This window comes from Leuresthes tenuis, unplaced genomic scaffold, assembly GCF_036924035.1.
Source record: "Leuresthes tenuis unplaced genomic scaffold, fLeuTen1.0.hap1 SCAF_2, whole genome shotgun sequence".
NCBI lineage: Eukaryota > Metazoa > Chordata > Actinopteri > Atheriniformes > Atherinopsidae > Leuresthes > Leuresthes tenuis.
Window position 1 is genome coordinate 24,257,325 of NW_027325356.1, and position 13,888 is coordinate 24,271,212.

Sequence of the window (13,888 nt, forward strand, 5' to 3'; positions counted from 1 at the left end):
GAGTTATTAGCTAAGAGCAAGAAGCGGCCTTTGTTTGGGCATGATGCAGGCAGGGTAATGGTCACAAATATTAATTCATGATGCGTCTTGTCTGTAGGCAGGACATACTAGGAAAGTATGAAGCGAACCATCATTTTGATGACAGTTGTCTGGCCCAAGGGTAATGTACTGTATGTGCTATGGAATCCAGCATGACAATGCATCATAGCCCGTATTGAAAACCGATTTATGTAGGCGTGTCCAACTACACCTGGGAACTATTCTCTGGAAAACCCAGTCAGACCACAGCACACACGAAAAAAAGAATATCGTCATGCTTTTTATTAAGTATTCAGTCATTAGAAACAGACAGAAACTTAGAAACTTCGCATTTCTACAAAATTTCAGCATGAATGCTATAGGCAACTCTAAATTGAATTTTCATCTCTTTCATTCATTTCACCTGCTGCCTGAAGCCGACATGCGACAGAGAGGGAGGACACTCGATCAAATTGTGCGGTCAGACAGTTGTCACAACAGTTTCTTTATGACTTGTATTTTTTGCCCCAACATTTAAACTCTGAAAGTCAATGCTCCGACAACATTAATTTATTTTGGAATCTTTAGTTTTAGTTGGCTCTGAGAACGACTTTACCTGCAATTATCAGCCAGGGTTTGCCATCTTACCAGGGACAGGGGATCTGGATCTTAAACTGGAGCTTTTAGAGCCAGAATCTGACATGCGTGTTAGAGTGTGGACATAAAGATTATCAATACCTCTGCTCAGCTGAAGTTACTGGTGGCTGGTGTTTGTTCCAGGCTAAAACAGGCTCATGGGTGCACGTTATGACAAGCTGAATCTACTTGACGCCAGTTGATTTCAAAGAATGATGAGCAGGAATTAAACAAGTCGCAGGATGTTCATCTCATAGTGAATAATCCTCCATGACAACAGTTTCTTCATTGCAAAGACAAAAATCTATCATCCGTTCAATAAAAACCTGTTTACTTCATGCTTTTAGATGATACATGTATGAGAGTTTACCCTTGTGCACAGGGTCAACTACCCATTGATCTTTATTTGCAAGAACAGTAGCGGTTTATTGAAATACGTTACTTTGGTGATAAGGCTGAAATGACAAAGAAAAAAAAAACTATTAAAGCTCACTAAAGCACAAACAGATCCAGTGGAATAGTTGATTCATATAAAAACTAAAACTGCTAAATATGCAACAGCACATGTGTGAATTCTAGTTAACTGCACAGTAGGCAAAAATTTACCACAAATAATACCAAGAAATACTGCCTCATCAATCTCTAAAGGATGTGAAAAACCCAGCAAATTGATAACATCTGTCATTTTGACAAATGAAACCCATTTCAGCCCAAGAGCAGATTTGACTTTACTCCCTCTGAACTCGATGCACCGGTTGGTTGAAGAGCTGATCAGCTAGTCTGTGTGCCTGCACAAGCAGCACCTGGGCACCCCGGATGGCCTGCGGTTGCTGCAGGATTTCTCCCAGTTTCCGGGCAGTGGACTCACAGTCGCTGTCCGGTATGATCCTTCTTAAACGAGACTGAAGAAAATAAATGAGCCATGAACATGGAATATTATAACATCCATCCATTTTCTATATCCATTTAATAAAGTTTAGCATCACAGGAGCTGGAGCCTATTCCAGCTGCTTTTGGGCAGGAGGCGGGGTACCAACAACTCACACCTAGGAACAATAAGAAATCCTCGCCAAGCCTCACATGCAGCTTTTATAGGGTTTTCTAAAAGTGTTCTTGTCATGGTGCATTTTGGAAAATAGGTTTCATGGATTTTTATAATTTTACAAAAGAAGATGCACAGAAGAGGAAAAAGTTGAAACTTTCTGTTGAAACTGGAGAGGAAGTGCACATTGAGACAGTTTCACATCTTATTCATAAAAAAGCAAAAAGAAGCTATGGTGCAATATGCTTTAGTTCAAGTGGATGTTAGATATTGTGAAACGGTGTCCTACTCAGCACTTACGCTCACCTGCAATGTTGGTTCAGCTTTCTGTGGAGGGAGAGAGGGAAGCTTGAGCTCAGCTTGATCGATCATTTGTAAAATCTGTACAAACACAGGAAATAAACGTTTGTGTTATTGTCAGATATTATCACACTTTCATATCTGACTTCTAGATTTCTGCTACGAATTGCATCACCTATTCACCAAAGTGACATTTCCTGTCGCTGCTGTTGAGACTCGTTTTTCGCAAGAACCCACGTTATCAAACCCTTCCTGAAAGCCACATTTCCGCATCCTAAGTCTGCAAGAAATGTCTAGACTAACTCATGTGAAACATCCCACTGGTGTGGGATTTGTGTGACAAATTGCGCCTCCGTTGACCACTTCTGTTTCTACGGTGATGAAATGCACAATTCATAGAAGTATAAAGTCAAAAAAAAAAAAAAGAAGCACCTTCAGATGAAACTTTATAGCAAGACAACTCGAGCAGTGTTTCCTTTTCTATGACAACAACCGTCTCTCCACCAAACTCATTGAAAAATGATGTCACAGCAGGTTTACTATGATATAAGCGTGTGAATGCGTAGCACCTGTTTTGCTTTCTCCTCCTCCTCCTCCAACTCGTCTCTCAGCATATTGCACGAGTGCTGTAAAGACGCAGTCTTCTCCTCAATCTGCTCCAGCGCGCTGACAACAGCCTTCAAGTCTTCCTGAGCCCCCAAAGCATAAAAACAAGCAACTCAAACACAGACACTGAATAGGTCACCTGGCTGTTTATTGCAGCAAGGCTGCAGCGAGTGATTAGTTTCATATCATCCACAAATCAATTCATGATTTTCATTATAACTAATTAACCATTTGTTTCTATAAAGACGTCACATTATGATAAATGCCCGGGGAAGAATGACATATTGCTGACAAATATATTATCGGCAGATAAAATTACTGCTCCAGTAACGGACGCTCTGCAGATAATTGCGTTCAATAATGCGGCGAGAGCAAGAAGGCGAGTGAGCTCATCAGCGCAGCCAAGGCATCCCACATCCCCGAGGCTGAAAGCGTAGCGGGTTCGGCCCATCACGAATATTTTTGAAAAAAGATGCGTCGACGTCGGGAAAACAACTCCCACGTTTATATTCCGAGTAAAAAAAAGATGCACACACGGTATTATCTGCTGTCGACATTGTTGTAGCTCCCAACTCTGTGGTCCAGTTTGCACACAATACGCATCTTTTCACTGCACAATGTTTGATTCAGGGCCCTGCATGTAGCTAGTTGGTGTTATTTATGAAGTAAAAGTGCCAGTTTTAATTCAAAATGCGTTCATCTGAGGTCTGTACAGTGCTGTAAGAAGTGCTCTTCCAGGAATTCTTTAATTCCACATCACAATCGGCATAGGGTCTATAACAGGGTCTCTGCAGGTTTCAACAAGTCAAATCTAAGACTTTTTAAGCCTTTTTTAAGACCCATTTCACAACCATACTGACAAAAAAGTACAAAAGGCATGAAGGAAAGTCGGAGGCCTGGAATTAGGATTTTTTTTTTTACTTTTTTACAGCTCTTCCACATTGGAATACAAAATGCTTAACCTAACTAAAAACACCAGAAGCCTCCCTATTGTGAACTAATATTGGTTCTACTTTGAACTTTGGAGATTGTGAATAGTCATATTAACGGAGACATGAAAATACAGTAATTACAGTGACATGATTTTACATGGTGTTCTAACATCATCACGTTAGGGTTTCTCATCAATTTCATGCGTGTGTCAGTGCACGGAACGTTAGACTGCTGTTTCCTGAGCGGAATCCAGAGGAAAATACACCTTTAACGGGACGTCGCTTATATGCAACAGCAGCTTGTCGCTATGACAGAGAATATATGTGGTCAGATCTGAGTTTACGTGTCGGTAACGGCGCACACGGACGAGAGACACCTGCCTGGGTGTGACCACATGCTGGGTGTGCCGTGCTGCCGGTGACCCCTCCGCTTCATCAAAACACCGCCAACACACGCACAACACACTAACCAGCTGTGCTCGATAAGTTCTGACCAGGCTGCACACGTACTTTAGTTCCGTTTTCTTCTTATGTTGTAGCGTCCTCACAAAATCGAATTAATTAAAAGCAAGACTGAAGTTTATGCATTTGTTTTAAATAAAAGTAACGTGAATACATTTTAAGACCTTTCAAAAACGTATTTAAGACATTTTATGAAATTTTAAGATCATTTTAGACATTTTAAGGCCTTAAATTCAAATTGTTGGATTTTAGACATATTAAGACTTTTGAATACCCTGCGGATACCCTGTGTAACAGCGGTGTGTGAAACAGTTCATCCTAACGCAGACTTTTGATTATTCAGTATCTGTGTTATAATAGAATTCTGACAACATCTGCTCAGTAAGAAAACTCAAATTCCTTATCTGTAACCTACAGCGTTCAGAACCAGAGATAAGGAAGAAGACTAAAGGAGGAAAATCCTCACGTTTGGGAATGTTAGGCATTTCGTTAACGTCTATCCAGCTACCCTTCTGAGACCGAAGAGTTTCTCACCTCCAGAGAGCTCAGAGTCTTCTTCCCAGCAGCTGACTTCTTGGTCTCCTCCTGGTGCCGCTGAGATGAAAGCACCACGTTCTTGTTCTGCACTGGAACTTTGAGCTGTGCACAGGCAGCTAAAAACCTGGGGAAAAAAACATCAGATTTCAACTTTGACATTTATTTAAACTCAATATCTTCTCTACTGACATTTACAATAGAGATGACTAAATCTTAGGAAGAAAGAAGAGTCAAAAAAGAATGAGCCCTGTGCAATAATATCACGTGTGATCGTCCGCATTCACGATCATTCATCACCGTAGTACATGAATAAATCCCACCATCTCAAAAACTGCAAGTATCGATACACCCAGCCATGCGCCCGTCTCCTGCACCACTGACCGGCGAGTTTTTGAAATGTGGTTCATTTCACAAAGTGTTGTTCCAACTTTGGCGAAATGCTCACCTCATTTTCATTACGTTCAGATGTTCCTGGCTCTCTTTCCTCTCCGTCTGCCTCAAAGCAAGAGTAGCTCTGTTAACACAGGGGGAAAAAAAAGGTTTCCAATCATGATCATTCAGAATATAATTAGCTCACCGTAAGATTAGCGTTTTATAGTTGTGTCAGCAGGAAACCTGTGCTTCATAGATCACGGCGCGATTAAAAAACAGGCGACGTTGTGGTCAGATTGAGTGTAAAGCAACACAAAAGCTGCAGCAAAAGCAAGGAGAGAAGATCATAAAAACAGAAAAAGAATACAGTGAAAGTGTAAAATCATTTGATCAACATCTCTGCTGCATTGTCAATGTAGATCTGATGATTTATGGCGGTGTATTCTATTCAATTAATGCGGTGAAAGTGTATTCTTGACGCATGTGAGAAAATTTCAGTCCAGTTGTGTCAGATGCAACAAATACTGTTATTGTTTGCCTTTGTACCGAATAAAGAACAAACAGAAAGGCAATATAAAAGCTAATTTCCTATCATCCAGGCTCTGAACCGATATAACAAAAAGGGGTTTGACTATCCACTGATTTAACGGGCATCTTTGGATGCCATTTTGGTAAGACTGACACGATGCGCGCCCACTTCAGTAGAAAACAGCAAGTAAATCATGAGTTTAATTCATAAAATCATGTTAGTTCCAAATCTTCAGAAGTCTAAATGTTTAAGAGTAATCCCTTTCTGTTTTAGGTCAAATATCCTCTTCTACTGACATGTTTCTCATGAAAAAGTTGAAGTGAGAGACAAAACAGAGTAGTGGCCCTTGGGTTCTTTCAGACAGATACTCTCCCACTGCCTTCTCAATTCTTTTTTTTTTCTCATTTTCATTTCAAAGAGAATTTACTGGTCGGAAAATTGAGCTTTACAAGTGTTGATCTCTTATTTTGGAACCTAACATACATCAGAGCAGGTTAGGTCCCCAGCATGAGTTACTGAAGTGAGACAATGTGGTAAGAAGTGAACCTGCTTCACGATACCAAAAATCTGGATCTGATTTTGAAGTCACCTCACCGAGCCACTAACTGATAGTACAGGTCCCAGGGGCAGAGACTCTCTGAGACTGAAAAAACACGATTGACTAAATCAACCCTGATTTTCAAAGTAATTACAGGTGCTTCAATGGGAATAGAAACAGTAAAGTTGAAAATGATCACTGTGGAACTCACAGTATTGATAAGTCCAGTATATTCTCCAGAGAAATGATGGAGGACCTCGGCATCTGAGTGCAGTTTTCTTGAACTTTCATCTTCTTGGAGAGTGGGGGTTTGCCTCCATCAGCTATCAGGAACAAGAGCAACACGAAGACAAAAAGACCAGTAAGGATAAATCGTGCAGTCTGTGGCGCATTAAACCATGTCAGCTCAAAAATAAAAAGCAGTCCTTGCCTTTCCTTCGCTGTGCGGTTTTTGGGTGGGTGACCTTGTCATGGCTGTTGTCATCATGTTCCTGGTCCTGATATAAGATTTGGAGACAGTTCAGGAGAAAGACCGAGCAATCTATTCAACGTCTTATGTATTTACCTCACTTTACCCATGTTTGTGTTTGTCCCAGTGGCTTGTCTTTCTTCTTTTTGCTGTTCAAGTTGGGTGCTTTTGATGGGGCTCGATTAGAGCCTCGTGCAGGCCTCATAACGGCTAAAAACACATCGAATGTATTCAAGCTAACGTCTGGCTAAGCTAACGCGAATAAGCCCAAACAAGAAAGCAACAGTAGAAGTTCTATGGACTTAATACACCAAAATAGAACACAGAAAGGTTGAAAAAACTTAAACTAATCACGAAGCTGGGATTTATCAACCTGCATTTTCGCGCTGTTGTTTTCGAACATTTCAAGAAGCGCATGCGCGAAAACGTCCATATGTGCCCTGATTGTAGTTTGTCAGGCTGCTGATTCTCAGCAACAATAACTGTAACAGACACAATAATAACTTTAGATGCATATATTGATTCTTTAAAGAAAACAAAAACACACATATCTGCTATGATACAAAATCAAAAGTCTAGCGTGATAATAATCTTAGGCAATAAGTAACCTATAAAAGGCTACCCAGGGAAAATCAACCAGGTCAATAAGGAAGCCATTTTAGCAAAAATCTTAGTTTCTTATGCAGTTTTAATTTGCCAGGACTAGTATTTTCAGGGTGAATATGCAAAAAAAGAATAAAATATATGGGAAAAAGTTAACAGAAAAAATGTAACACTGGATTTAGTCAGGTTCATAAAACCTTGATTCATAAATTACTATTCCAAAGCTGTTCAGAAGATGGTTTACATGGCAGTTTACTGTCCAAGGTATCAAATACATTTTCAGCCAATAAAGATTTGAACTGTAAATTTCCAACAATCTGTTGGACACAACCTTAAACAGGTATAAATCTTGATCAATAGTCGCTACTGTGAAACATCAACAAAGAATTTCTAAAGGTAATGCAATTTCTAAAATTATTCTAACTATCGCTCCAATCTATTTAAAGACTCAGTTGCGACATCATTCATATCCACAGATTTGAAAAAATGTCCAACAGAAAACCCAGATTTGTACTTGGATGCTCTGTGTAAAGACATCTGGGTTTCTCTGTTAAAGCTGCTGCCCCCGCGACCCGACTCTCGGATAAAAAGCAGATGATGGATGGATGCTCTGTGTAAAGATATGTTGTGGAAGAAAAAGAAAAGACCTAAATTTATACAAGTGCATAAAAAGAAAGTTTGTGCTTGTAGTTGTAGCTTGTCTTGCCGTAACAGAAGCCACTTAGAGTAGTTATGTATATGCCTGCCTTCCTGAAGTAACAAAGCGTGGTTCTGCATTTTCTGTAGTCGACACATCTGTCGTGGTTGGTGGAAGTTGGAACACACTTCATCATACCAATGTCATAATGGTTCGGTAATTGCTTCTGAAAAGTGCTCTAAAAACTGTGTTGATTATGACTGAAACAAAACATCGAGCACAGTGCGAGTGAATCACTATTTGGCTGCAGAAATGATTTATTCAAATATTTGTTCATTATATGTCCAAATAAAAAAAATTTAAAAAAAAAAAAAAAAAACATAATTGGAGTTTTGTTCTTTGTAGTTTTCTGTTCTTCTGTCTGTCAGCATGATATGACATTGACTAAATTCACCCGGATGTTAACAATCTGACAAATCAGCAGATAGACTTATATTAGTTAGGTTTAGTCTCACCAGAATTGTTCAAGTTTTCACTTACTACACATTTTATTTGCTGCTAATGAGACAAAAATAACGATGGCAATTCAACGCTTACTCAATAATAAAAGACAGTTTGGTTTATTAGGTTTTATGTGCAGAAAAATTAATAGAATATGACTTCAACGAGACATCTCTCCTAAAGAAATAAATGAGAAATGATACCAGACATAACAAGAAGTCAGATCGTTGTAAAATTCTGGTTGTGTCTTCAGTTCTGTTCTCTGAACGGTGTCACAGCACCGTATTAACAACTGTCTCTTGGAGCTGTCACACCCTCCCTGGGAAGTGATATTTGCCTGTAAAACGTCCGTGGTTGTGCAGGTCGAAGGGACTAATCACCTTCCTGATACCCATCATGTTTCCCTGTGCTATCCGCTTGAAGGTCCAGGGATTCTGGTTGTTCTGCTCCATCTCAGCCTGCATTTTGTGCAAGGCTTCCAGGCTGTCTCTGCTCACTACCTGAAACGCATGAATTGAACAGGTTTTTATTTATTTATTGTTCTGTATAAAAGCAGCAACTGGCGCAGAGCGCACCGTTTCTGTGACCTCACCTTGGCACGGAAAGGCAGCTTCTTGGCCACTTCAGTCAGGACATGCTCAACCTCTTCCAGCTCCACCTTTCCTCCCAGCTCCACGATCAGACGCCCGTAACGGACCGGTGTCACATAGTGGTCGATGGCTCCTTTGCCCCCACCCATGCGCTGACCCAGTCCTTTACGTGTGATGGGTTTATATGGGGCATTGATGCGCCAGCGGGCAAATGTTGTCCGGGGATCCATCTTGCGGTTAATAGTCAGACGCATCATTTCCAAATGACCCCAGTGGATGTAGCCTCCGCCCATGGCCTGTGCATCAATGAGGACAATCACTCTTAAATGTCACGCTGTCATTAATCACTTTGACTTTTTCACAGGGCAGTACAGAGTTAGAATATGTGCCTGAAGAACAAAGTGAGGCGGGAAGATAATTTTAATCGAACCAAGACCCATTATTCAATAATGTCCTTGTTATGTAGTATTTGAATGACAGATGTCAAAAAGAGTAAATAATCTTTTACTCTGCATATTGAAAGCATCTCCATGTAACAGGACATTTCTCAGCATTTTGAAATCATGTCCTGTGAAATATGTAACAGATGGCTTTACTGGCTCTGTTCTGCAATATTGAAAGAGGAAGCTTGCTATGAAAGAGAACTGACAAAAAATGTACACAATGTACAGAAATGTATTGGTCGTCAATGCTTCATACAGCTGTTAAGGTTATCCTTAAACAGCAGCGTCTGCAGATACAAATGCTCTCACCACAATAGCGTACTGTCCACTAGTAAAGGTATTTGCCCCCCTGGTAGGGCCTTGGATGTCCCGCAGCTTCTTTCTCTCTTTCTTAGCCTTTTTCATGTTAGGCACCTTGTTCAGAAACTTCAGTTTGGGTTTCTCTGGCAGCACCACACCTTCAGGGACGAAAACACGCATAATGAAATGAACAACATTAACGTACAGTAGCCAGCTGAGACACTGAACATGAGATGAAATTAATCCAAAAAGTAGAACAAACACAAAGTCAAACTAAGCTCTTTACGGGGTGTTTTTCTCCTTCTCTCCGTCTGCCTACAGTTGGTCTGAGGTGCAAAACACTGTGACAACACAGTTTTTCTAAAAGTGTTTTCTAAAATGATGTTTTCGGTTTTATTTTTGTCTTTTCTAACATCTATTTGTGTTTTCTAAACCTTTCGTATTATTTTTTTTTTGGGGGGGGGGTTGTCATTTATAACATTCAACAGTTATGTCATTATATTTAATTTTATCTAACATTGGGAATACTGTTTCCATGTTCAGTTTTCTTGTCTCGTGAAATGTTTTTATTACAATATTTGTGTTTGTTTTGTGTGTGTTTCAGAACTTTGAAGTGAAACACCCCCGCTTAACATATGCATGCATATCAAAATGTTATGTCTTAAAGATAAAGTGAAACGGTAACGAGATGATGATTAATTACCACTGTAGTCTGGGGGGATTTGATACGTCTTCAACCCTGCAGTGAGGATTTTCAGGTGGCTGTGCAAAGGACCTGAGGAGAAAACAGCAGGTGACCCGTCAAAGAAAATCCTAACCTTAGACTGAACTATCATGCATCAACTAAAACACAAAGCAAGGCCTCCTAGCTGCTTTTGGGTGCATTTTTTTCACACACATGACGATAGTCCTTAGAATTTAAGCTCGGGTTTGCTTGTCCCTGCCTGAAACTGATGTCCTTATATCCTCACAGCAGAATTTGATTACAGGTGTCCAGCTTCCTCTTCAATAAAAGTCAAGTTGATCTTGCTGCCAACTTGTTAAAACCCGTGTGTCTCTATGAACCCGGTTTCACAGCTGTGGCACAATTATTCCCATTTCCTCCATGTTGCTTGCTCTATGTTTTGGTTTCCATCCATTTAACTATAACAGTGAATTTATATGAGGGTTTGTTTAGTTCACCGGCCCACAGCTGTACAATGTAACTCATAGAGTTACTCTAATTCATCATGCTTTTTAGCGTAGCAACGTAACTCTGGTCCTAGGCTCAGAAGTTAGAATATGCTTGTGGTTAAACTCTCCTTCTCTCGTGTCAATGAACATTTAGCACGATATTACCTTGCTGCTGACTGTGAGCTCGACAGATTCCAGTCAGTCCGCCGACCGCAGCCTTAAAGAGGGAGAGCATCATGTGAGCACTACAAACACCTAACTCTGTGTATGTACTCTATATTTCCCACATTCGAGCGTTTCCAAAAGGCTAACAGGGTATTAATTCTTATGAACACCATGCTCTGAACAAGGTCGCAGCCATCGTTGTATAAATTTCCGCCCGAAGACGAAGCACTTCCGGTCGAAACGTTTTTTCACACTAAGAGCCTGTCCGAACTGTATTTCTACTGCTGGTTTATTTTATTTTTTTGAAGCAAATACTTTTTGTTTGTTTTCCTTCTTTTCGTTGTTCCACATTCATTCTGTAAATCTCACCGGGGCTTAAAACGAATCTGTCTTTTAGGTCATCGTTATAGCTGACATCATTATAAGTCATTAAAAGATGAGTATAAGTACCTGGGCGTCCACATCAATACACTGGTCTGGATAATAAACACAGATGCCATATTCAAGAACGGACAGAGTCGCCTGTATTTTCTCAGGAGACTCAGAAATCAATCATTGTTTCTTTGCAAACTACTCATTAGGTACTTATTTTTATACTTAATTTATTTGATGCTCTATTCTTGTTATCTGTATATTGTTACTGTAATGTGGGTAATTGGGGCTAACTAGCACAGTAATTTCCTTCGGTATTAATAAAGTTTTATCTTATTTTAGCTACAATAAGAGCGTAAACTACGAGTTTCGAGAGTCTGGGTGTTTGGGTGTCATAATCAAAATGGCATAAACGATAAGTTTACCCATCCCAACTGAGCAAAATGTAACTAACTCTCTAAAGTGTAGGTGTTTTCATATGTGGTTGCAACTTGCAACTCATTTAAAGTCAAAACTAACCATGTTTACAGTGCGCACAAGTCTATAATACTGATAATAATGGCTGTAACTGGTGGTGTTAAATACATCAATGCTCTGTTGCTATGTAATCAAGTCAAATTTCTATAATATTCTAGATATCAAGTGTGACTTCTGCACTCTGTATTAAAAGTTAAATAAAAGTTAGATTATTTTTTATACGAAACTCGCTCTTTATGTTTCCATTATAAAGTTGTTTTTTCAGAAACAAAGAGCAGTAACAGGAAGCAGAACTTCAATATGTCCATGGAGACAGTCTAACTCAGGCAGCTCACACTTGATATTAGTGAGTGTGTAGTGAAATTATTTTTCATACTAGATGATCTGGGTTTCTGACTGATCAGTTCTGTTGAGATCACTCTAAAAGCAATCCCTTCTCTTTTTTTCAAAGCCAGGACACAGTGCCGTTCAGCCCACAGAACACTATGCTCTGATATGTAAATGGATGTATGCCAGAATGGATGTAATGGCAGAATAAACAGAGTCTGCATAGAGAAGATGGAAAAAAGCTTTATGGTGAAAGTTTATTATAACAGCATCGCACATACATTTGATAAATAAGTTGAGTCTCTGCAGATCTGCAGCTGTTTTCCATGGGAAACATCAAAGAAAGTCTCTAAATGTAAGAAAGTCAAAGGTATTTTCTGTAAGTTCATCACAGTTCATGCCACTCCAAAGTCATTCCAGTTGCAAGTCCACAAAGTTGAAGGTGCTGATTCTAAATCCCATGGTAGAGGAGATCATATTTGGGAATATTCTGAGGGTCTATGGGACTCTGGACAATCATTTTCCCCCGCATGGCTCCTCTGTAAATCACCTCAATCAGATCCATGAAGTCTTGCTTGGTTTTGAAGCTGCCGACAAACTTTGTATGATCTGGGGAGCTGAAAGATTAACAAAACAACACTTATCAATTATCAGCAATATATGGTAACTTAGCAGTGCCTACACCACGCCTAAGACAATCCAAACTCTTTTCATGTGTCGTCCCACGATGGTGGAATGACCTACCGAGCCCTACCAGAACAGGGGCGTCCCTCTCGATCTTCAAGAAACTCTTGAAAACACAGCTCTTCAGAGAGCATCTCCTATCCTAGCACTTACCTACCCCCTCTATCTTTGCACTTTATCTTTCTCCACTTCCTTCTATGCCAGCACCCTATCTCTAGTCTGTCACCTCTGACAGAGTCAGACTAGTGGGTTCCTTCCATGTAGTTTATTGTTAGCTTTTTATATAGCTTATTATATCTTCATTTGTAAGTCACTTTGGATAAAAGCGTCTGCTAAATACATAAACATAACTTTGATTCTTTAGTGTGTCAATCTGCCTTATTTATAGACTGTGGTCTGTGAACAGTGGTCTGCTCACTTAAAGTGTGACATCAGCAAATATGCTGAAACCAGCAATAATAGATTTGCTGAGAAGCTTTGTGGTATGAACAGCTGCATGGGCTCTGGAGGACAGAGATGGACGCTCCATGGTGTTCTGTCATCTTATGAATGTTTTCATTAATCAGTAAATACAGAGGTGAAACATACTTGTCATTTTACAATGTCTTGAGTTTTCTTCTCAGTTTTTCTGTTTCACTAATTTCACTGTTCAACCACAATCTTATTAAATAATTGATGAAGAAAATCCTCACTTTTATCCATGTCTTTAAGCATTTTGACTGAGCAACCTTCCTCTCTCCACTTACCCATAATCCACTTTCATGTGCTGTCCGTTGAAAAAGAAAACAGTTGAGGGTATGTAACTGATGTCAAAGTATCTCGTGTAAATGGGAGCCTTGTCCACATCAACGATGTAGATGGACGCCATGTTACTCAAGTCGTGGGCAGTTTTTGACAACTGTAAGAAGACAAAGAGGAAAAGTTACCAAAATCAAGAGTACCAACACTCATCAAATTTCTGCTTATTTTCACGTTAACGTCCCACTCACAATCTCATCCAGCTGGAGACAAACTGAGTCTTCATCTCGCCCGAACCTTAGAACTACAACTTTTTCTGCTACAACTTTTATGACCTCATCTATATCTTTTTTGCACGCTAATTTGGGCAAAAACAAACTCATTTTCGAGGCTAACCAGTTAGCTTGTGTTGATCTGAGGAGGAAGTTACGTCACCT

At 39.8% G+C, this 13,888-nt stretch overlaps 3 protein-coding genes across 3 annotated transcripts; all 3 read right to left on the reverse strand.

Annotated features, from left to right (window-relative positions):
* Positions 1 to 1,056: 1,056 nt before the first annotated feature.
* On the reverse strand, positions 1,057 to 6,845 carry cenpq (centromere protein Q). Its single transcript, XM_072380779.1, has 8 exons — positions 6,548 to 6,845; positions 6,403 to 6,469; positions 6,184 to 6,295; positions 4,979 to 5,047; positions 4,531 to 4,657; positions 2,566 to 2,685; positions 2,003 to 2,077; positions 1,057 to 1,556 (listed from the first exon to the last, which is right to left on the reverse strand). The coding sequence occupies exons 1-8, from the start codon at positions 6,644 to 6,646 to the stop codon at positions 1,383 to 1,385; spliced, it is 843 nt and encodes a 280-aa protein (XP_072236880.1). The 5' UTR covers positions 6,647 to 6,845; the 3' UTR covers positions 1,057 to 1,382.
* Positions 6,846 to 8,090: 1,245 nt separating this feature from the next.
* mrpl16 (mitochondrial ribosomal protein L16) lies at positions 8,091 to 11,069 on the reverse strand. Its single transcript, XM_072380758.1, has 5 exons — positions 10,854 to 11,069; positions 10,219 to 10,290; positions 9,525 to 9,673; positions 8,775 to 9,068; positions 8,091 to 8,682 (listed from the first exon to the last, which is right to left on the reverse strand). Exons 1-5 carry the CDS (start codon positions 10,924 to 10,926, stop codon positions 8,491 to 8,493), a joined length of 780 nt encoding a protein of 259 aa, XP_072236859.1. The 5' UTR covers positions 10,927 to 11,069; the 3' UTR covers positions 8,091 to 8,490.
* A 1,183-nt stretch (positions 11,070 to 12,252) lies between these two features.
* Positions 12,253 to 13,880, reverse strand: txnl4b (thioredoxin-like 4B). The gene is made up of 3 exons (XM_072381267.1): positions 13,703 to 13,880; positions 13,460 to 13,611; positions 12,253 to 12,646 (listed from the first exon to the last, which is right to left on the reverse strand). Exons 1-3 carry the CDS (start codon positions 13,832 to 13,834, stop codon positions 12,481 to 12,483), a joined length of 450 nt encoding a protein of 149 aa, XP_072237368.1. The 5' UTR covers positions 13,835 to 13,880; the 3' UTR covers positions 12,253 to 12,480.
* Between the last annotated feature and the right edge of the window lie 8 nt (positions 13,881 to 13,888).

What these genes read in the sequence shown, in the direction of transcription:
- cenpq (XM_072380779.1), bottom strand. Translation starts at nt 6,646, where the DNA reads ATGAGGCCTGCACGAGGCTCTAATCGAGCCCCATCAAAAGCACCCAAC. An exon ending in ATACTGGACTTATCAATACT is followed by an intron (nt 5,048 to 6,183) that starts GTGAGTTCCACA and finishes CTGTGTTAACAG; the next exon opens with AGCTACTCTTGCTTTGAGGC. An exon ending in AGACTCTGAGCTCTCTGGAG is followed by an intron (nt 2,686 to 4,530) that starts GTGAGAAACTCT and finishes TTGGGGGCTCAG; the next exon opens with GAAGACTTGAAGGCTGTTGT.
- mrpl16 (XM_072380758.1), bottom strand. Translation starts at nt 10,926, where the DNA reads ATGATGCTCTCCCTCTTTAAGGCTGCGGTCGGCGGACTGACTGGAATC. An exon ending in AGCTCACAGTCAGCAGCAAG is followed by an intron (nt 10,291 to 10,853) that starts GTAATATCGTGC and finishes TTTTCTCCTCAG; the next exon opens with GTCCTTTGCACAGCCACCTG. An exon ending in GTGGACAGTACGCTATTGTG is followed by an intron (nt 9,069 to 9,524) that starts GTGAGAGCATTT and finishes ATTGATGCACAG; the next exon opens with GCCATGGGCGGAGGCTACAT.
- txnl4b (XM_072381267.1), bottom strand. Translation starts at nt 13,834, where the DNA reads ATGAGTTTGTTTTTGCCCAAATTAGCGTGCAAAAAAGATATAGATGAG. An exon ending in GTCTCCAGCTGGATGAGATT is followed by an intron (nt 13,612 to 13,702) that starts GTGAGTGGGACG and finishes GTCTTCTTACAG; the next exon opens with TTGTCAAAAACTGCCCACGA. An exon ending in CACATGAAAGTGGATTATGG is followed by an intron (nt 12,647 to 13,459) that starts GTAAGTGGAGAG and finishes TTAATCTTTCAG; the next exon opens with CTCCCCAGATCATACAAAGT.